Source organism: Numida meleagris, chromosome 2 (assembly GCF_002078875.1).
Source record: "Numida meleagris isolate 19003 breed g44 Domestic line chromosome 2, NumMel1.0, whole genome shotgun sequence".
Classification (NCBI taxonomy): Eukaryota; Metazoa; Chordata; class Aves; order Galliformes; family Numididae; genus Numida; species Numida meleagris.
Window position 1 is genome coordinate 130,646,874 of NC_034410.1, and position 22,165 is coordinate 130,669,038.

Consider the following 22,165-nt stretch of genomic DNA (forward strand, 5'->3'; position numbering starts at 1 on the left):
GTATTAGCAAGCAGGAAAGTAGGGAAGACATTCAGCAGAATGAAGAACTGAGCTGATTTACCAAATGACCCAAAGATTTGAAGAGCTGCAATGCTTCCTTTAACAAGTACACTCTGCTTCAGCGTTTCCTGATAAATTTCCATGCTTTTCTGGCTTTTAAAGATGCTGTTATTTAGTGCCTGAGTTTTCACAAGAACTGTATAGCAGCTGTGATCTGATTAGATGGCAACTAAATCTTACCACATTCAACAACAACCAGCCCACGGTTTTTGTTTTTTTTTTGATCGAGTGATGTTTCTGCAATGTCATGCAAACCATGCTTCAGTGATTCGTAACAGTACTTCTTAACTTTGAATCTTCCCCATCCCGAAGAATGCTTTTGCAGTTCATGGAATTAAAAAAATTGCAAGAATGGAGGGGGGACAATTTTGATACATTCTCCTCTCATTCCAACGCGAAATGAACTAAATGAACGAAACCCCGCACTTATTTATCACAGTTCCCTGGAGCAACAGAAGCGACAGGGGCCGAGCAGCCGCCGCGGCACAAGGAGCAGGGCAGATGGGCGGCTGGCGGAGCTGTGCCACGAAGCAGCTCGCCGCCTTTCCCCGCGGGGCCGCTGCCGAGCGGCCACGTCAACCCCCCCGCTCTGCGGAGGGAGCCGGGCGGCGCTGGTTGGCGGGGCGAGGGGAAGCGGCGCGGCCGGAAGGGGCGGCCTCGTCGCCCGGGTGACAGGAGGCCGACATGGCGGCGCGGGAGGCGGCGGTGCGGCGCTGCGTGCCGAGCTTTGAATGAGGGGCGGCCGGAGGCAGCGGGAGTGGCCGCCTCGGCCCCTGGCACTCCGCGCCTCCCGGAGAGCCCTCCCTGCCGGGGCAGGTGAGCGGGGAGAGCTTCCTTGGCCGCTGAGTGCTCGCTTCCGCCTCGGTGCGGGAGGGCCCGGCCTGGGCGCCTTACCGCCGTGGGGCCGGCCCTCTCGGTCTTTCCTGAATAACGCCGTTCAGCGCCCCAGCGTCCCGGCTCCGGGGCGGTGCTGCCGCCCGGGCCTCGTCCAGGAGGGCTCGGGAACGCGGGGCCCGCGGCCGCCTGTGTGCCTGCTTGGCGGGGCCGGGACGGCGCTGGGCGCGCTTGAGGCCGGGACAAACATGAGGGACAGTGGGAGGTTTGGCAGTCCGCTGAAAAAGAAGGGAAACGTTCTGTCAGAGCTGCGAGGTTTAATTTTTTTTTTTTTTTCGTATGGACTGAAGTGCATGGAGTTGCCTATGTTGAAGTTTTCCTTTATTCCTGCTGGCTGACAACTCATGTAACAATAAATGTGAAAGTTGTGCAGTATGACTTTAAAGGGCTACAAAACTCTGAAGGACACACAAAAGTGAATGACTCCCATCTGTTTTCTCTGCTGATCCCAGGAAAAGCTCAGCCCTGGTTTGATCTCTGGGATGGGGGGACACTTCTGGTCATGAATTTGTGATGCCACAGTTGAGTGTGTGATGAGAAACAACATGGCTAGTGCTTTATGCTTGTTCTGGATACTTTGGAAATACCAGTGAACTGTGTGGAGATTTCTTCAAGCCGTCTTGTCCTATAGTTTATCTTGGTTGTAAACAGCTAGTGCGTGCTGTGACAACAGATGTCACAAGATGATATTGTGGAAGTAACAACAAGAGTGTATTAATTTATTGATTTTGGCTTTCAATGTAGATGTAGGTAATTGAAGTCTAGGGTGACCAATGAAAGCTGGAGTAGTTCTGGGGTCTCTTGAACTCTGGTCTGAGAACTGTAGTGCTGTGAAGGGGTTTTACACGAAGTAGTGCATTATGTCAAAGACTTAAAGTCTGAACAGCTATGGTGTAGTGCCATGGGATTGCACAGCTTCCATTTTTGTGTTCTGCATGCTGGTTTTTTAGAGGACAGTAGCGTATATAGATAATGAATTTGACTGTGCCTAGTCAGCAGACATATGTTTTCTGGTTTAGTTAATGTTGCCTCAAAAAAAAGGAGCAGAAAGCTTCAAGAGTTGACATTAATAAGATTGAAACTGTGCTTGGTTTCTTGGAGAGGAAGGGTTGAAATGTGGTGGTGTTACTATAGAGGTTTTATTGCTCTAGGAGTCATGTGTCTGAAAAAGAAAAGTTTAAGCTCCACTTTATAAACAGTGCCTAGGAATAATTTAGGAATTGCTGACACACTCTGATTTTCTGTCTTTAATTAGAGATACAAACTTCAATTTTGGCATCTTCTGTAGCTCCTGGTAGTCTTGAAGTATCTTCTTGGGTTTGAACACCTTGGATGATTGTCTCACTCCTATTAATCATAGGCATATTAGTTTTCTCTCCTAGCTTCCTTGTAATTTAATGTTCGGTGTGCTTGTACTGGAGGATAGAACACTGATGTTAAAACTGCAGTTTCTTAGGGACAGCCCCCTAACCACATGTAGACAGATAGAGGAGATATTTCCTGTTTTTTCCTTTGAATTCTACTCCTCTCTCTATTGACATAATAGCATGGCCACAAGATTCAGTCCCGTTGCCATGTAATCAATCCATTTATCAGGATGAATGGTAAAGTCATTATTTGCCCTCCTGCCTCAGTGTTCCCAATAGTATGTTTCTGTATAAAGCAATAAAAAAAAAAAAAAGGCAAATTGGCATGGAAGAGAGGAGCAGAACATCTTCATTGGGTTACAGGATCATGGTTACTCTCTGAAATGCAGATGCTGGTTGTGGCTTTCAGTATCTGAGTGAATGCCTTTTTAAAAATACACTGCATCTTGTAGTGTACACAGTTTGGAGGAGGCCTTTGTGCTTGAAAATAATTTCTTTATTTCTTTAGCTCTATCTACTAATCTTGAGATTCCATCTCCCTGTAAACCTACTTGGTCATCTTTGGGCTGATGTGGTGACACTGCTTGTTTAAGGTTTTATACAACATGAACTTTAAGAGCTACTATCCTTGCCACTGAAACTTTGCACTAATCGTATCGTGCTTACTTGATTTTTACCAGTTGTTTGTTCTAGTGAAAACGTTCTGGTTCAGTGATGCTCTTGTGGTTCTGGTGCTGACACCTGTGAGCACTCAAGGGCATGTTAGTCTTTTGTATGAGGAAATGGTCGTGTTTTGCTTAAGGGAGGTGAAGCCTTTTTGTGGTTACTCATGAAGTTATGCAGTTGGTGGAGGAAATGTTCAGTTTCAGTCAAGTTATTTTTAATTTAATTTAGACTCTTTCCCTTGGTTATTTAATTATCCGTATTTAGTGCAAGTAAATGCTGCTGTTTCCAAGATGTCTTCACTCCAGAGTCATGGATGAGCTGATGTGAAAGAAAGTGCAATCAACTCACAAAGCAGTGGTAATTGAGGGCAGAAATCCCATTCTGACGATAAAGCTAGCTGAAGAATTAGACACAGCAGAAACCAGTCAGCATTACAAGTAGAACACGGGGGGAGCAGAGGAGAGGAGGATAGGTGCCCATCCAATCAATGGATTTTTTGGCAATCTTGAAACCTGTTCTGAAACTCCTTCAAAGCAGAAGGCTCCGCTTCATGTTTTTTGCTGTTCACAGGACTGTGCTTAGCCAATGTGTCAAAATCCCTAAGCTTATTTGCCATCACTGGAGTTAGTGCTGTGCCCCGTGTCCTGGTTCCAGCCCAGGTGGGTTCCTGGCACACCGATGTTCTGTTGGTGCTGAGGGCCGGGCTGATGGCAGGAAGAGCCGCCGCCATGATGGCGCGGGCAGGGGGCGGCCACAGGGGGAGTGGTGCCAGGCCGCATGCAGCCCACAGCCTGCGGGTTGGACATGCCTGGTTTAAGTAGTTTTTGTGTGTACATAATTAGCTATAAAAGAGGAAGTGCAACTGCAGGCAGCAAGGTACTTGTTGTACGGTGATGGCTGATGAGAAACTTGTTTATTGCACTTTGGTTGCCTAATGGCTGGGCTCTGCATGCTGTGCCGCAGGCGGCCTGCTGGCTGCTGTCAGGGAGGGCTGGGTTTCCAGAACCTCTAATGCTGCCAGTGCTGAAAGCAATAAGTGACATAGAAGTGTTTCAGTTGAGTAAATTTCCAGGCTTTCCCTCCCTTCACTATATTAGTTTTATTTATCCATAAAATGTTTTCAGGGATTAGTTGCCCTGTGCTTCTCACTTGTCTCTAATGTGTTTAACATCTTGCTACCATGCTTTAATCTTTTCTGTGCATGCCTTCCGTGTCAGCAATTGCTCTTTTTACCAGTAGAAGGCAGTATGAGCTATGTGAGTCAAACTCCAGCTAAATTTGGGAACTTCTACAAAACTGTTGCACCGACTGCTAATGTTAATTAGGATTCGTGATTTAATTATTAATATCTATTTTATTGGCGCTTAAAAGTTCAGTTAACAGTAAGTCTAATAAATGTTATACATCAGAAGCAATCTCAGTAATGGGAGGTGGAAAGCATTTTACCAATGGGAAGCTGAAGCGTGAGGTGTGAAATGCACAAAGCTGTGTTAGGCTGACAACTCAGTCAGATTTTCTGAATTCTAGTCCAGTGTTTTACCTCTGCCTCCATCTGTTAAGAAATGTTCCAGGATTCTTGCTGGAGCGCTGCCAGTCTGTGTTATTTCTCTGTGCTGTACGTGGCTTTGTATCTTTCCAGTGCTGGAAGAAGACTGACAACAGAAAGAGAATGAACTCTGTTGTTTTACTTAACAAGTCTAGTGTAATTGTATCAGATGTATTCAGTTTGCACCAAGCTCAGAAAATACAAAGGTTCCTTGTACCTTTGTGTTTGTCCAATTGTGTCAGAATATGAAATGATTGCCCTTTTTATTTCAGATAGTGCTGTCCTTAGAATAATGCAAATGCTTTAAGTGCTGTTTTAGATGCCCGGGTGTAATGCTCAGCTTGTACTAATCTGTAACCAAGTGGTTGGTTTAAGATTGTTTTCACATAGCTTTTAGCATAGAATCATAGGATTGCTCAGATTGGAAAAGACCTTCAAGATCATCAAGTCCAACCACAACCTAACCATACTACCCTAACAACCCACCACTAAATCATGTTCCTGAGCACCACATCCAAACAGATTTTAAACACATTCAGGGATGGTGACTCAACCACCTCCCTGGGGAGCCTGTTCCAGTGCTTCACAACCCTTCCTGTAAAGAAGATTTTTTCCTGATATCCAACCGAAACCTCCCCTGGAGCAACTTGAGGCCGTTTCCCCTTGTCCTGTCACCAGTGACAAGAGACCAACCCCACTCTCACTGCAGTCGCCTTTCAGGTATTTGAAGAGAGCATATAGCTGTAATTAATGCATATGTACCACTTCATATCTTAATTAGCCACATAAAAGCTAGATGTGTTGATAAAAGCGCTTTTTAAAGTTGAATGATAGTACTGTGTCTAGTTACTCCTTCTTGTTGCCAAAACTGGAAATCTTACAACTTCCGGCCTTCTGGGGTTTAAGTTAATTGAGAAAGCTACAATTAGAATTTAGAGAAGAGGAAGGCAAGTGGTACTTTCTCTCTTGAAGGGCTTGGTGCTGCCATAGTTGAAGTAAAATGCAGCTCAAACACGAAGGCAGCACGTGGCTGCGTCTCTCTCCTGCTCATTCAGCATAACTGAATTTTTTTACACAGCACATAGGGAAGTGGAGAGAGGGGTCATGTGAGTGTAATGGGGATTGAAGACAGCAGCGGAATCCTGCCGAACAGACATGTGAGGGATATTGGAAGTCTGTTCATTCATGAATAGAAATGCTCTGGGAAAAATGCATTGATTTATGATGACTGATTCTTGTCAGCAGTGAACTTTTTCCTGAGCTAGTGCTTAGTAGTGTGGTCTGTAATTTGGTGGTTACTTAGACGCTTAAGCCTTCTGTTCTACAGTAAAAGTGCCCATTTGTTTAGTGGCAATCCTGAATAATTTTTCAGTAGCAGTAGTTCCTTTTCTGAGCTGTATGTGAAATAATATTTCTAGTACCGTATTACTACAGTGTTTAGTGCTAGTTAAGATACCTAGCAAATGAGCACCAACAAAGTAAATCTAAGCCCTGTGAAGCTCACAAATCCCATTAGGTACTTTTTAATAAAATTCTCAGGGCAGTATTGGAGCAGCCTACCTAATGATCCACCTTCCTGACTCTTCCTAACATAAAGCCTGGAATAATAAAAGTGATTTAAATGACATAGCGTATTTGAAAACAAGCTGTCCTTCCATGGAATACTCATGGCCTGAGGAAAATGTCACAGGGCTGCCTTCTCTTCTCACTGGGAGGTATGTTAAACTTGCAAGAGAAAATGTTGTTACAAGTGTAGCTGTATATAATTACAAGCTATTTGTGAAGCCTAATCTCTTCTTTCTTATTCTGAAATGTTTGCTTTTAGAAGAGAGAAGGGGGAGATCCTTGAATATTATTTGAGGGATCCTTGCATATTATTCCAACATGGTCTGCACCTACTTGCAGGGATCTGTTGAAATAAATGCAATATGATGAGTTTAAATTATCTAGATTGTCAAATTGACACTTAAAAATAGTGGTCAGCGTAAGTGGTTCCAGCCGAAGATCAGTTTTGCTTGTCTGGGTTTGCTAGCATGATCTGGTTTGGCACAGGATCACTGATGTATCTAGGGGATTAACTTGTGCTGTAGTGCACGTGAGATGAACAGAATCTTTTGCTTCTGATGATTTTTCAATGACGCTGGTTGCTAAAATAGAGTGTTTGGTCTTATCACGCATTTTCAGTTAAAATAATTTCAAGCTGCCAGTTCTGGGTTTTCACTCAGTGTTGATTATATATTCATCTTTTATTTACATTGGCAAGACTTGGTTAAGGAAGTTTGAACTTTTTACTCGTCATAATTCTTTTCTCCTTGCTTTGTTAGTGTCTGAAGTACATCAGCTATACAGTCACTGCACTGATAGCAAGCACTTCCCCTTCAAAATATCTTCAGTTGTATCTTTACCTATCATCACCTGCAGTTTCTTCAAAGGCTGTGTACATTATATGCTTGTATTATTTATATAATTGAAATGTCCAGGTAGGATACAGAATCTCTGTTCCAGATACCTTTTCCCTTATCTGGCATTAATATAACTTCACAGAATGCTCCCTGTTTATGAGCAACTAAGGAAATGGGCTTTAAGGGCTATGTAAAGATGTATAATGCGCTGCATCTAACTTTTTTTTCTTTTGCAGGAAGGGTTTCTCACCATGGCCATAACACAGTTTCGGCTCTTTAAAATCTGTACTTGCCTGGCAGCTGTGCTTTCTTTTATTAAAAAGTTAATATGCAGGTAAACGTGTCTTAATTTGGTTACTTTTTCTGTATTAATTACAGATTCTTTGTCTTCTTTCGTTCTCCTCCATGCACGCACACACACCTCTTTTCCTAATTCTGATTTTGCTACTAATTGTGAAACAATTCAGACATAAAAAACAAGTCAAATTCATTCTTTAATCTGTATATTCCTTTGGAACTAAGGAGTGAGTCGCAGTTGTGAGTCAGTTTATTTTGTGTTATATTAGCCCAATTGATGAATGTTTTCTGAGCAGTTATGACAGGGCTTAAAAATTGCCTTTTTATGCTATTCTGTATCAAATGAATAAAAATTGTCCTCCAACTATCAAAAAGTATTTGGCAAGTGGTATTTTGTTTTTAAGAGTTCAGTTAATGGCAGCATTGACTCAGTCATCAGTCAGTGAGCTTTCATTATAAATGTAACTGATTCTCATCCTGCTTTGACAAGAAACAGTTGATCGAGACTTTTGGGTTCTTCTGCCTGTTAAAGATTCATTCAGGTGTTTGGAGGACAGTGTTTAAAGTTCAAGAGAACTCTTTTTCCCTCCATTTTCTTAGTGAAAATGCCTTATGCCTTACAGCAGTAAGCAAAACCACTTAGTGTTCTTTTGAGTTGTAAACTCATGAATACAGCAGTGTAGTGTCTAGAAGCATTAAAAAAAATCAAGATTTATGGTTATATAGGGTTCGAGAGGAAGCTTTCAACTGATTTGATAAATTCATTCCAGCTCTGTTGAAGTTCTAGAAAGATGGATTTTAATGTGGCATACAACTTAATAGATGTTAGCTTTAGTTTTGTGATTTGAATTCCAAAGTAAATTAAGAGTACTGGCTCTACAAGTTCTTAAAGAAGTAAAAACACTGAGCTTCTACAGTACATGGACGTTAACTGAAAGCATCAGTTGTTTATAAGCAGATAATTCTTTAGTAGATCTAATGACAGTGCTTTCTCATTTCTGAATGATTGTAATAATTGAAATGAGCAGATGAAGAAGTGATTGGGAATGAGAAATAGAACTCTTAATAACAATTAGTTGAAAGAATGAAAAATTTAAAATGTTGGCGTAAGGAGGAGGATCAAGTTGGTTCAGTCCATTAACCACAGATATTTTTCCATTTTAATGTCAGCTGTGGAGCATAGTTTGATAAATCCTGTTTTCTTGTAATGCACCCCTGCTTATGAGTATGCCTGATAACCAGCGAATGAGATTGAATGAAATGTGCAATTTAATTAGATGGATATGAGCTAGCACCTATTTGGATTGCATAGTTTAGATTAATTATTAATTTTAGCAAATGCTTGCAGAGATTCTTCATCTTTCTAGTCAGCATCAAGCCTGCACATAGTGCTTGGCAACTTTTTAGATTTGTTTTAATGAACAACAACCTGCTTTAATCCTCTATTTCTAGCAAATAATAGGTATAAATAAAAAATAAGATGAAATTTCGTTCTGTTTAAAATCTCAAGTTATTTTCATCCTGCTGACAAATCTGGATGCTGCTGAGTAGTAAGAGTAATCAAAGCCAAGAAATGATGAGATATTTGACCTTCAGAGCACTAATCAGTATCTGTCTAATGTTGGTTGGGAGGCAGCTGTTCCTATGAGCATGGTGTGCCCTTCCTAGAAGGGAGAATGGAGATATATAGCCTTCTTCAGTGCTACTGTATGTAGCATACTCTTTCGTAAGTTGTACAACAGAAGTTGCTTCTTCCCTCCTTCACCCTTGTCATTATTATCGTTTTGGCTAGATTGGTGTTATAAACCATGAGTTGGAGTCCTTAGGTTGACTTCTGCATCATTTGGTAGGTGGACAGTTGGACTGGATGGTCTTGGAGGTCTTTTCCAACCAACCTTTTCCAGCTTTTCAATAGGGAGTTGTGTCAGCTGAAGTGCTGGCTTAGAAGAGTACTAAACACAAGCATGTTGTACAAGTTTAGAGGAGGATGTTTCCAGACTTGGCTTTCCTATGGAGACATCAACAGAATCAAGTCAGCCTAAGAATCAGAAGTTCCTGATGTGTTTGAGGGGTTTTTGTTTTTCCTTTGGTCTGTTAGAGAATTTGATGTTGAGTTCATGCAATTATTGGAAAAGATTAAAACAGATCTCATATGTTTGCATATATAAAGGCAAAGAGGCCGAAGGAAAAATATGTTGTTGTTGACACTGCTGTAGTAGATTACCCTTTGTATGAATGCATCATTTTTCCCAAGGATATAATCTGGAAATGACATTTAAATTTGGTTGTCAAAGTAATATTTTTATTAGGAACCTGCTCAAGGATTGAATCTGTGTGTATACTACATAGTACAGAATTTAGATAGTACTCTGTCTTGGTTGTCATATAGTTGGTCGTAGCTTTTTCTGTTCTACATTTGTTTTGATTTCTTAACATAGTAGAGACTTTTAAGACTGCTCGATGTCTGTATGCTTCAGTCTTAAAGACCTGAAGCAATTATGGAAATAACGCTGCTCTGAAACTGCTCTGAAAGTAATGCCTCTTATTTTATTATGTTTGCCCACGACGGGGTTGGGGGGGGATGTTGGTGGTATGGCAGTAGATGCTGAACCTTCCCACCAGAATCCCGTTGCATGTTGTTGCTGTGTGACAGATGGCAGCAGAGGGGCAGTCTGACAAATGGTGTCTGACACTGAAGAACCTATGAAGCAAAGGTGTGGAATTGAATTTCTCCATGCAGAAAAAATGGCACCCACTGACATTCTTTGACACTTAACTGAACGTTTATGGAGACCAAAGAGTGGATGTGAGCACAGTGAGGTGGCGGGTGGTGCATTTCAGCAGTGGCAGCAGTGGCAGTGGGTCACCTCCACTGGTACAGATCTTTATGAGTGTGGCTTGCAGGGTCTTGTTCACTGTTGATGAAAAAGCTGAGCTAACGGTGGTGACTGTGCTGAAAAAATAGTGTTTTGTAGCTGAGAATTTGCTCTAATGGAACAGTGTTATTGTGCTCTTTGTTTCCATTGTATTGCTATACAGATTTTCAGGAACTTTGGTAGATAAAATTATGCTGGATTCCTCTTGAGGAAACCTTAGTGTTTCAGCCTCCCTTTACTCCTAACCTATGTAGTTCCTAAATAGGCTAGAGTTAATTATATCAAGTGAAAATTTGATAATAGCTTCTGGTCTTTCCTGTGGAAGATTCCTGTTGGGCCTAAAGTAGGAAAAATGCTAATCTAACCAGTATACAGTAGAGCAATTACCACAATTCATCTCTTCTGAGATGATGGTGGAATGTTCTATGATGGTAAAAACTATGGATATGATCTCCAGATGCTAGCTTCCTTGCGGAAGTAGCAATAATCACATCTTCACTCTTCCATGATCATCTTGTTGTAGGAGTTTACGCTTCCAGGGGATAACATGAGTGTCAGTCTGAATTTCATTCCCTTGTGTTATAAGGTTTTAAAATGTAGCAAATGTCAGCTAAGAATATTTTAGGTGTTACTGTGATCTTTGAGTGTTGTCATGATGTAAATATCTACATCGTTTATTAGCAGTGCATTAGCATTTATCTTCAATTAAAATTATTTGATACAATTTCTGAAAAACTCTTTCAGTGAAAGAACGTTCTTTAAGTAAATAGAAGCGTGTATTGAACAGAAGCTGTTGACTTGTATAATATTGTGCTACCTCTGTTCGGATTCTAAAGGAAAAAGTGCTTTAGACGGGCTTTAAATGAAGCAACTCAGCAAGCAGTTTGTTAAACACAGCTTAACACCTCACAGAGTCACAGAATTGTAGGGGTTGGAAAGGACCTCTAGAAATGAAGTCCAACCTCCCTGCAGAGCAGGCTCCCTACAGCAGGCTGCACAGGTAGGCATCCAGGTGGGTCTTGAATATCTCCAGAGAAGGAGACTCCACAACCTTCCTGGGCAGCCTGTTCCAGTGCTCCGACACCCTCTCGGTGAAGAAGTTCCTTTGCATATTGGTGTGGAACTTCCAATGCTCCAGTTTATGGCCATTTCCCCTTGTCCTGTCCCCACAGACTGCTGAAAAGAAGTTGGCCATGTCCCTTTGACTCCCACACTTAAGATATTTATAAACATTAATAAGTTCCCCTGTCAGGTCAGTAGAAGTATTTCTCAGCTTCCAGTGGATACCTTTGAGCTAATCTAGATCTGTAGTGTTTGCCTCTTAAGCACTGACAATCTAAAAATTATAACCAGCTGTGTGCAAATAACTGATTTAATTTGTCCCTTTTCAAACAGTCATGAAAACAAAGGAGAAGCAACTCTTAAAAGAAACATGAACAGTATATTACACTTCGAAATTCTTGTGAACTCAGCTTTAGTTTAGTAATGAAATTCCTTTGTTTAGCAGTCTCTTACTAGCAGTTAATACTGAGGTAGTTTAAGCACTTAATGTTTTAGCCATGACTGCAATAGTGCTGTTCTCAGACTTCCTTTTTTTTTTTTTTTTTTTTTTTAAACTTAGTGCTCATGTTTTCAGAGCTTGGAGGAATCCTACATTTTTCTTTCAGGTCTGGAAGAGGGCGAAAGTTAAGTGGAGACCAAATAACTTTGCCAACAACAGTGGATTATTCATCTGTTCCCAAACAGGTAATGGCTTCAGTGGTAGGTGACTTAATCACTTTAAGTGATTGTCTGTTATACCAATCCTATTGTCTTAGCAAGATACAGTAAGGCAAGTTATACTTGTAAATAATATTAACTTTTACTGTTTACTTCTACAGCCAGAAGTAGAAGACTGGTCTTCATGGGATGAAGATGCACCTACCAGTGTGAAGATTGAAGGTGGCAATGGTAATGTGGCAGCTCAGCAAAATGCTTTGGAACAAATGGAACCTGATTATTTTAAAGATATGACACCAACTATAAGAAAAACTCAAAAAGTAGGTATAGAGCTTTCAATTGTACTTACTGAGGGCTTTAAGACAGGCTATAAGTAAATTGGCAACTTATATACAGTGCTTCAGGCAACATTGTGCCGCCGTGTTGGAATAAGGATACTAATCTAACCCATCCAGTTAAAATGCTGACTCTGACTCAAATGTGATTCTCGTTTGTGTTTACATCTTTCATTTTAATGTTTTTGGAAATTTATGATGAACTTCATAGTCTGAGTGTTAAAGGAAGTATAAAGGTGAAAACCCTCAACTCACTTTTAGTTCTGAAAATAGAACCACTGCACTAAGCTACTTGTGCTCATAGCTTTCAGTTATTTTGAAAGAGGCATTCTGTGTCCTGCTCATACTAATGTTTTACATAGTAACTCTGCTGTTTCAGAAACCCCTGCTTGTTTGTTTTACCAGTTATTGAGGCAAATGGTATTAGAGAGCTGATATTTCAAAATAGTTTGCTCTCCAAAGATCAGATTTTTGTTATGGAAGCAGGACAGAAGGGTATCTCCACAGTAGCATCCACACTATGAACTTTTTTGTTTTGTTTCTGTGTTGAAATCTTCTAGTTAGATACCTACAGGTCTTTGAGTTGATTGAAAAACTTTCTGCACCAGAACAAGCTGCCAAGAGTGGTTGTGCAGCCTCCTTCTCTGGAGGTTTTTTATAACTCAGCTGCATAAACCAGAGCTGGCGATGCTTTGAGCAGGATATTGGACTGGAGACCTCCTAGGTCCCTTCCGACCTTGATTTTCCTGAGCTTCTATGAACTGGAGATGATACTTGGATCGATCCTCTGTATATTCAGGATCTGCAAAATTCTGTGCTTGAAGACTCTAGTCTTCTGAGGACTTTGATCTCCCTAACTCTGAGAGGGCGGAGTTGGACTCCTTTGTCTCCTTTGTCTCGTGACATTTTTCTCCTAATGGATTGAGCTTCTGGTACAGAATAAAACTCAAGAGTCTGTGGTTTTAGAATACTGTACACTGAACTTAGTTTAAGCGTGTCTCTAGGGTTGACTTCAGGCACGCTATAAAGACCATTCCTGTTAATTGGCCTGATTATCACTCTTAAATATGAATTTATATTTACAATGCCACAATGTCAGGGCTCGATACGAACCCCAGGATCTGAGATGAAATGTATTTGTGCTGCTTCTCATATTTATAATGTCTGGAAATGGAATTTCTGTCAGATAACTGCATCTGCCATTGCAAAATGATATGCTCTCGTCCTGTGTGCTTGTTCACACTGGTATTAGTGTTTGTACAGTAAAAGAAATTGGGGACCTATGTCTTCTGGAAGCAGCAGAGAGTTAAAGTAGAATAAATAAAACAAGTGAGTAAGTACATGTCTTGAGGTCAAGACAGATAAGGGAAACATGATCTTAGCTACCATGTTAACGTATCGTTCAGGAGGAGCATTAGGGCTCATTTTTCTGCAGAATTAGTACAGAGCTTTACCAGTTGATAGGATAGCAAGTTGCATATTGACTATTGAAGCTTAGGTTGTCTGCAAATAAGTGCTGTTGGTGAACCTGAGATAGGTTGTGTTCTAAAACAGTATAGTTGTTCAGGGAGCGCTACTCCCAAGCGTAGTATCTTACTTTGACTAATGGAAGGGGGGTTTCTCCAAGGAGTATCTAATGTAATTAGTAGCTCATGAATACTGATGAGATGTGGCAATTGGATCTTACTTTGTGCCCTTTTTGTGTTTTAATACAGTCTGTTTTCACGGCTTAAGAAACAACTAGTGGGGCAGAGGAGAGAGTTCTTGTGTCTTTTGCATTTTGCTTCTCCTGCTTCCAGGTTGATTCAGCTGTGCAGCTTCCAGAACGTGAGCAGACTTGAGACAGTGCAGTGTTGTATAGCTGTGCCTTCGTAAGCACAAACCTACATGGTCACCAGGGAATCTTTGACCTATTTCTTTTTTTTTTTTTCTTTTTTGTTGTTGTTCTCCAGATAGTTATTAAAAAACGAGAGCCTTTAACTTTTGGAGTTCCAGAAGGAAACACAGGATTCTCTAGCAGATTAGCAGCTACACAAGATATTCCTTTTATTCACCAGTCTGTAAGTGCACTCAAAATATTAATCTGTTATTTGACAGGTAAACGACCGTTCCTTAGGAGAAGGAGCAGTCTGTCAAAGAATAGTCTGCATTGTGGGGAGCAAAAGGAATAGTTGTGGAATAAAATAAACTCTTTTTAAATTGAGTATTTGTTTCAAAGTAATGAAATGGTTGATCTAATTCTAACTAACTTTCTCTGTTGCGAAGCTTAAGAGACCAATGGTTAAAAAGTAGGAAGCTGTGCCTGTTTACTGGCAGGTCTTCTAAACCATTGGACTATACATTTTTTTAGACTTTACACAGCAAGTTCCTAGCAAAAGAGTAGGATTTTTTTTCTAGAAAGCCTCTGGGTTATCTTAGCTTTATAATCTTGTACCCATTTTTAACCTTCTGCTTCTCCTTCTGTAGTTTGTCTTTGGAAAGTCTCTACTCCTTGACAAATGACATCTAAGAGGGAGACGCTTGCTTTCCTCTGCCTTCTTTAACAGTGTTTTGTTTAACATATTGGACGAAAGGTTCCAGGCAGAAAGCAGTACAGAATGGTCATAATGCTTTCTTGGACTGTCATAATGAAAACAATTCCGGAAAGGACTCTATTGAATAAAAGTACCGCTCAGAGGATAATGGACAAACATGGCTATACATGTTGGTTAGTCTGTGCAGCTTCCAGAAATTTTTAATGCCGTGTGCTCAACTTGTCTTCTCCTTCCTAAAAATGCACTCTAGTACTTCCATCTTTCCTTTGTTCACCAGCAACACAATCTAAAAATTTATGCTGACAATATAAAGGCAAAAAAAAAAGTAGTATTAGAATGGGGAATAACACATAGGTGATAATCTAAGATATTTCAAATATTTCTAGAAGTCTGAAGCATCAAGGTTTAAAAAAAAAAAAAAAGTGTTTTTTTCTATTTGTTCTCCATGTTGTTAGAGCTTTTCTTGTTTTGTTTCAGCCTGAACTGGGAGACTTGGATACTTGGCAAGAAAATACTAATGCCTGGGAAGAAGAGGAAGATGCTGCCTGGCAGGCAGAGGAAGTTCTTAGGTAACTGAAAATCATGTAGAACCACATAAACTTGTTTTTATGTTGAAGAATCAAGTACGGGTTTGTTTGTTGTAGTGCCTTTCTAATTCTCTGTGTCTCACAAAACTAGTGTGAATACCTTATCTGTTTTATTTTTCTGTTTGCTTTTCCCTTTTGAGAAGTTGAAGGAGTACAAATGGTAACAAGATACAGATTGAATTTAAGCTAATTGCACACAATGATTTGAATTGGCAGTGACTTCTGTTATCCTGTTTTATTTCAAGCTTTAATATATAGCAATATAATAGTGAAAGTTGTGTGATATCTGGATGATGTTTTTTGGGTTGTTTTTTCTTCTTACAGCAGTGCCTTTTCCAGTCAGGAACGTCAACAGGCTCAGTAAGATCTTTAATTTCAAAAGTGCAGTCCATTGAGGCTATGATGCACCAGACAGAGTAAATGAAAGACAATAAAAAAATCCTGCTTTCTTGAACTGGGAAATGAAACGTTTGCTGTCTGCAGAGTCTACATTGTATTTTACTGAAATCTTGCCACATTCCATTTAAGATCTGTTTTTAAGATTATAAAAACAAGTAGTTAAGGTTTCCCAAGCACAGACTTGTCTTACAGAATTTATCTACTACTAATAATCTAGTATGTGCATATGTCAGTTTATATCTGGAGTGTTAAATTGTCTGTGTAATCGATTTTCATGGAATGGTCAAAGGCATATTGTTTGCCAATAGTCAGGTTCATGCTCTAGAATACTTAAGGAGAGGGACCACTTATGTGGGAATAGCAGTGGAATTTTCCCCCAAATCTGTTTTTAAAATTTCTCATCTTATTTGGTAGAAGCTGTTCTAAAGATTTCAGCCTGATATATTTTTACTGTTGAAAGGCTTCAGCTCAAGTTGCTAACTTTCAGACTTCCCACTCTGCCCCACTAAAAAGTATTGAACTTTACTTGCTTTATCAGGAAAGTGTACGTGTCCAAATATTTCAAGTAATCGGAGCACGCTTAGAACTGTAACTGTCTGTCTTACGTATCTCTTGGCCAGTAGTGAATGGCCACCTCAATACAGCTGATGACTGTGTGAGTTATACCAGCTGTGTGAAGCAAAACCTTTGTTTTATTCACAACACATTGAGTTAGTGTTTTTCTTTAATTGAGGAAAATGCTGGCTGATTTTTAGCAGGATTGGTAGGAAATACCTTCTGGGTTTATAGTCTCTCTTTCAGTAGACATCTGTGGTGTAATTAACATCCAATGTTTAACACATATCTTTAGTACACGACAGACCTGGCTCTGTTTTTCAACAGACTGTAGTAAGGAAGCGATCTGGAGTCTATTCTTAATGCTAAGAGACTGAATCTTGATCTACAAAATGATCTGAAGATTTCAGACTGCTAGTTGGTGAACAGTGTCCCTGATCCTCCAGAGCACTAATGCTGACTCCAGCAGTGCTTCCTGAGGATGGAACGAGTATGGGACTGTGTGTGTGGAGGGAGGACAGGAGGGTTTCCATTAGCTAGCTCCATCTGGGTACCTGTTGGTGCTCAGTATGCAGAAGTGTCTTAGACTGGAATCATTTTTGTATAGCAGTGGAGCGCTGCACAACCATGCAAAAATGGGCTGTGGCCTGTTAATAGCAGGGAAGACTGTACCTATGGCATTCTAAATACACAGGCGTAATGGTTGGAATAAGTGTATGTAGTAAGCCAAGTGCTTCCAGGAAGCCAAAGTGTGCTGAGGAGCAAGCTATGGAACCTGAGAAGTTCCTGTAGTTTGTTGATTCTTCCCCACTGCCCAGCAGGTTTTGGGCTGGTTGCACTGAAACATTTCAGACAGTGGTTAGTCAGCATGGTGAATGCAAAGCTGAATTTTCATTTTTCTTTACAGTTAATGGAGGTTAGTTAAAACTTGGTTACTTCTGCAAATTGTAGATACCCATACATATCTTTAGACTTTCTAATACCAGTGAAACTTTTTTCTTTCCAGTGGGAATGGTCAACAAAAGTGCTCCTTGATTTAATAAGTAGATTAGGTATAAAATGTCCAGTGTGTGAGAATAGTTTTTGTGCTTTGAAAATTGTGTTGAAGGAAAAGAGCAAACTGTATGAAATTATTCTTAGTTACTCAGAATGTATACAGTAAATGAAGAACGTAAGGGAATAAGAATGCCTGCTACTGTTCTGGTTACAGTTGGTGTTCGGCTAACCAATGAGAGAGGTTTACTTTCTCGGGATGGGTGTTGGCACTGCAAAACAAGATTGACATAAGTAATGAATATTTTTCTGGTTTATATGGCATGCATAATTCTGTCCAAACCTTAGAATCGTAGAAGCCATAGAGTTGGAAGGGACCCTTAAAAGCCATCTAGTCCAACCCCTCTGCAATGAACAGGGACACCAAACCTTGCTGAAATCCTCCCTTTGGAACCAGGAATGAGTGAGTCAGTTATAGCTGTAGTTTGTCGTAGGCTCTTTGAGAAATGAGCCTGGGAGGTAGTGACTTCATGTTGAAAACAAGTAGGAAGTTTGGAATAGAGATCAGTGAATAATGACCAAGTGACAGAGCAGTGGAAAGATAATCACTTTGTGGTAGGCTGCATGTATTTATTTTTAGTGACTATACCACCTCAAACAGAAGAGCAGGTCTCTACACATTTGGACTTAATTGAAGCCTAGTCAAATTACTCAGCCAGTAGAGGGCATGGAAGAGGTCTTCCAGGAATCTGTGTGGTGTTCTGCATTCTGCAGTTCCTGGTGGTGGGGGAAGAAACATGATTGGCTGTGATTTTCCTTACTTCACAATAGCAAATGCATAGAAAACTTGCTTAGCACCTCATGTGGCTCTCTGGGACTTCACTGTATCTACGTGATTCTTCCCTTCTGACTGGGAGGTGTAGATTTTGGTGTAAATTACTAGCTTTGTTCTTCCGTGGCAGCAGAGCAGTTAATTAGAGGGCGGGAGAACTTTTGGCCGTTAATTTAATAGCAGTCCCTCTCCTGCTACCACTGTCAAACACAAAAATAATATGTATATATGTACGTATATATGTGTGTATATACATACGTATGTATAATTGTCAACGGTTTACGGGCAGGTTTAACTCCCAGCGCACTACATGATGTTATGATGTGGAATACCAATAACCAAAAATCATAAAACCATGACAATAATATATCTCTCTTTGTTGCTCAAATATTTTGAAGTTCTGTGTGCTCAGTTTGTCCATAACTGAAAATCTACCAAAGCAGGTTATCTCAGTGGAGGACCGTTTTAAATTGTTGGACAGTTGAGTGGATGTGCACAGCTAACAGATTAATTTATTGAAAGTAAACTCCTTACTCCACTATCAGTTAGACTTCTTTATCCTCTTTTGATGAGCTACTCCTTATTCTTAGTGAATATTTATTAAATTTGCCCTTTCCAAATTAATGGTGCTTTTATTCTTCCTTTTTTTGATTGCAAAGTCACACTGCAAGTAGCCTGGCCGTTTTTTGTCTCTTAATAAGCGGAATGTTGACTGTGTGCCACTCGGTGATGTGTTTTAGCTGCGGAGGGTAGAGGCAGGTTGTTCACTTCTTATTTCCTTCTTCTGTTCCTGACTCTTGGAAGGGAAGTAGAAATTGGAGATTTTTTTCAGATTCTCTGAACTGGCAGCTAGTGATGTTTGCTGTTTAGCATTATTTCTTATCACTGCTGTAAAAAGGTATGCAACTGAAGACTTTCTTATTATTTTCTACTTCCTTAAAGGCTGTTTATATTTGTACTGAACAATAGAGCACAACACAAATCCAGAGCGTGTGAAAGGGAATATTAAGTTACCTCATCTGATCACAAGGAAGACGTCTGTAGCAGTTGTGTATAAAAAGGATGGCTACAGGTGCTTCTGCTGGCGAAAAGGCGGGGCACAAACTCCATGTTCTGAGTTGAATCGTGTTGCTCTGAATTTGAAAAAATGGGTAATTTTACTACTAGACAGATCTTTCTAATTAGTTCTAGTCCGATACTTGCACTAATTCACTTAATCTTTGAGAATTTAGTCGCTTCTAGATTGTAAAATATTTTGAAGAAATATTACTGTCCAAGAGTAGATTATCCTGAGAAAAGAACTTGAGCGTGATGAAATACTAACTCTTCTGAGACTAACTACGGTTGACTGAGGCTCTGTTCTTTATTAGTTATAATAATGTATTTATTGACTATGCTGAAAATTGGACTCCTTTTCTTTAGCAGTTCATTTTTTCTCTTAATTGCAGACAACAGAAGTTAGCAGAAAGGGAAAAAAGAGCAGCAGAACAACAACGGAAGAAAATGGAGAAAGAGGCCCAAAGGTTAATGAAAAAGGAACAGAACAAAATTGGTGTAAAACTCTCCTAACAGTAACCAGGCATCGGTGGAAGAAGAGGATTCCACCTCTACAACAAGCATATTGGTATTAATTTAAGTATTTCCAGGACTCCAACACGCTGCTTGGTTTCAGTGCATTCTTCAAGTCATCTTGGAAGCCAGAATTCTCCCCAAATATCTTGAACTACTAATAGGTAGTTCTTCAAGGGAATCAAAACACACACACACACACACACACACACACACAATCATGCCTTGATGGAATGAAATTTCCTACGATAATTCTGTTCCAGTACCCTTCTTTGCAGCAAACATGATTGAGCAAAAGTGATTGAGAGACACTCTTAATGAACAGCTCAAGCCTAGGGAAAAGAATGTAAATATTCAGTGGTGGGGAACCTACTGTATTGTCTGTGCTTACCTGAAACATGTAATTAAACAGTTTTAAAGAACCCTTTGCTTCCTACCTGATACGAGTGTCTGCTTTTTCCTTTTTTTTTTTTTTTTTAGATAAAAGTATTTATAAACACCTCAGAATTTCCCATTAGAGGTCATACTGACCTGTGCAGAAGAAAATGACTCGTTATGGATGGCCTTAAGTGTACTCCTAGTAGTGTGTGCTTTGGTAGAGGATGGGTTACAGATGAGCCCTTAATTGGATTTCCCATCTCTTTGTCACTTGCAGCTTCCTGTGCTGCCACGCCTATTTACAGCACTGCGGTGGCTCCAGGCAGCAGCATCGCTGCACAACAGTAGTGCATTCTGCTCATCTGTTACAAAGGCTGATGTGAGCATAGGGGAGTGATTCAGTTCTTCCTTGGTGTTGGTAAATTTGCATTTGTAGCACACTGCTTTACTTCCTACAGTTAGTAAAAAAAAAAAAAAAAAAGAAAAAAAAAAAAAAAAAAAAGACACTTCATGCTCATTGCATACGCAGTGTAATTGGGGAAAGAAGTCTTCATGTTAACAAAGCTAGTGTGGAAGTTCTCAGTTCTGTTAGCAACACTTCTCAGATTCCATTTATGTAGTGGTAGGCTTCAGTTGTAGATGCAGGTAAACACTTCTTGCATTTGCACTGGAATTCCTCTGGGAAAGGAGTACAAGGTAAATACGTTAATGAATAAGAGAACTTAACGCCTGCTGGAAGGGAAGGCATGGGGGAAGGAGAAAGGGATGGGAGTCCTTTTGGTTCTTACATTTGGCTCCGTTTCAGTGAATAACTTCTCCATCTTCTGCTGAGGGGGTGCTGTTATCTCTGAATTCATGATGCAGTTGTATGGATTTCTTATCTTGTGACAGATAAGTCTCAGCCACTTCTATGCCTGAGACTTGTTCCCTGCACATGTGGGGAACAGTCAGGTTATTAAAGAATAGGGATGAGGTGGGGGTTGTCTCTCGTGCGTCTAGAAAAATAGCATTTCTGACTAAGTTGTTGATTCTGGCACCAGTTTTGCTTAAAAGAAAGCAGGGTAGTACGGCCTTGGGAAGGGTTTTAAAATGTTTATTCTGCTCGTTGTGTTCCTTAAAGTCTTGCACAAGTGGGGAGGTACAAGTTTTAATTCTTTCCATATTGCTAATAGAGTAAGAAACCCTAGTAGATACGTATTGTCTGTTTAAGGTGAAGCCTCAGGGAAGCTGCATCTCTCTGAAAGAAATGGTTTAGCACCTACGCTTGATATTATTGAAAGAATGCCAAATACACATGATTGTTATTTATTAACAAAATGTAGACTAGTTCATAAAAAATTAGAAACAAATCCCCTCCTGAAAGACTGTTCCTTGGGCTAGTGACTTCACTAAAAAGCACTGCATGTCTTTTTATTGTTGCATGCCAGCCCTCTTGCATTGCCTTCTCCACTGCTGCTGCACACCAGCGCTGCTTTGCTGTTCTTCCCTCCACGTACCAGCCCATTTTCCAGTGCCAGTCCAATTTCTGTTACTGTTGACTCTGGAGGACTGACCTGCTGGGAGGCCTGAAAAAGCATCCCTTTCTTGGCTCTGTATTTATTTGGCTGAAGGGTTTTGAAGCCAAATGCTTGTTTGTTCTACTCACGAAAGACACTACACGAATAAAGCAGATCTTGTGTTTTAGCATGCTGCTGGAGCTTAGGGTGTGGGAGAGGTAGCTGCTTTTGGGAGAGATGGAGAAACAAGTAAGTAAATGCAAATAAAGAACGGCCTTGTGGGGTGCAGCAAGTCCCTCACTCAGCAGGCTGAGGCAGGAGAGATACCTCCAGCTGAATGCTAAAGAAAAACTTTCTGTTCCTGGGTTAGAAGGAAAACTAAAGAGGGGTCACTTCCTTCCCTGAGGGAGCTCACTTGGTTCCTGTGCTGTCTGACCAGCCTGAACTTCAGGCACCTGGGATAAAGCGTTTGTCTCGGTGCTTCATGCCTCTGGCAGAGAGCACCGTAAGGTGTCCATCTCCTTGCAGCGTGACAGAGGAAAGGCCTTGGCAGCACGCTGAATTTTGGGTAAAGATCAGAGCAAGGATGGTTACCAGCTACGTGTTGGGAGCTGCGCAGCCTCTCCCTGAGCATAGCCGAATGCTTTCTCAGAACTGCAC

General features: G+C 40.5%; 1 protein-coding gene across 1 annotated transcript; it reads left to right on the top strand.

The window, feature by feature from the left end:
* EBAG9 (estrogen receptor binding site associated, antigen, 9) lies at positions 736–20,072 on the top strand. The gene is made up of 7 exons (XM_021387354.1): positions 736–876; positions 7,172–7,269; positions 11,776–11,854; positions 11,989–12,147; positions 14,115–14,222; positions 15,174–15,265; positions 19,511–20,072. The coding sequence occupies exons 2-7, from the start codon at positions 7,187–7,189 to the stop codon at positions 19,629–19,631; spliced, it is 642 nt and encodes a 213-aa protein (XP_021243029.1). The 5' UTR covers positions 736–876; positions 7,172–7,186; the 3' UTR covers positions 19,632–20,072.

What these genes read in the sequence shown, in the direction of transcription:
- EBAG9 (XM_021387354.1), top strand. Translation starts at nt 7,187, where the DNA reads ATGGCCATAACACAGTTTCGGCTCTTTAAAATCTGTACTTGCCTGGCA. An exon ending in ATTAAAAAGTTAATATGCAG is followed by an intron (nt 7,270 to 11,775) that starts GTAAACGTGTCT and finishes TTTTTCTTTCAG; the next exon opens with GTCTGGAAGAGGGCGAAAGT. An exon ending in CAGGCAGAGGAAGTTCTTAG is followed by an intron (nt 15,266 to 19,510) that starts GTAACTGAAAAT and finishes TCTTAATTGCAG; the next exon opens with ACAACAGAAGTTAGCAGAAA.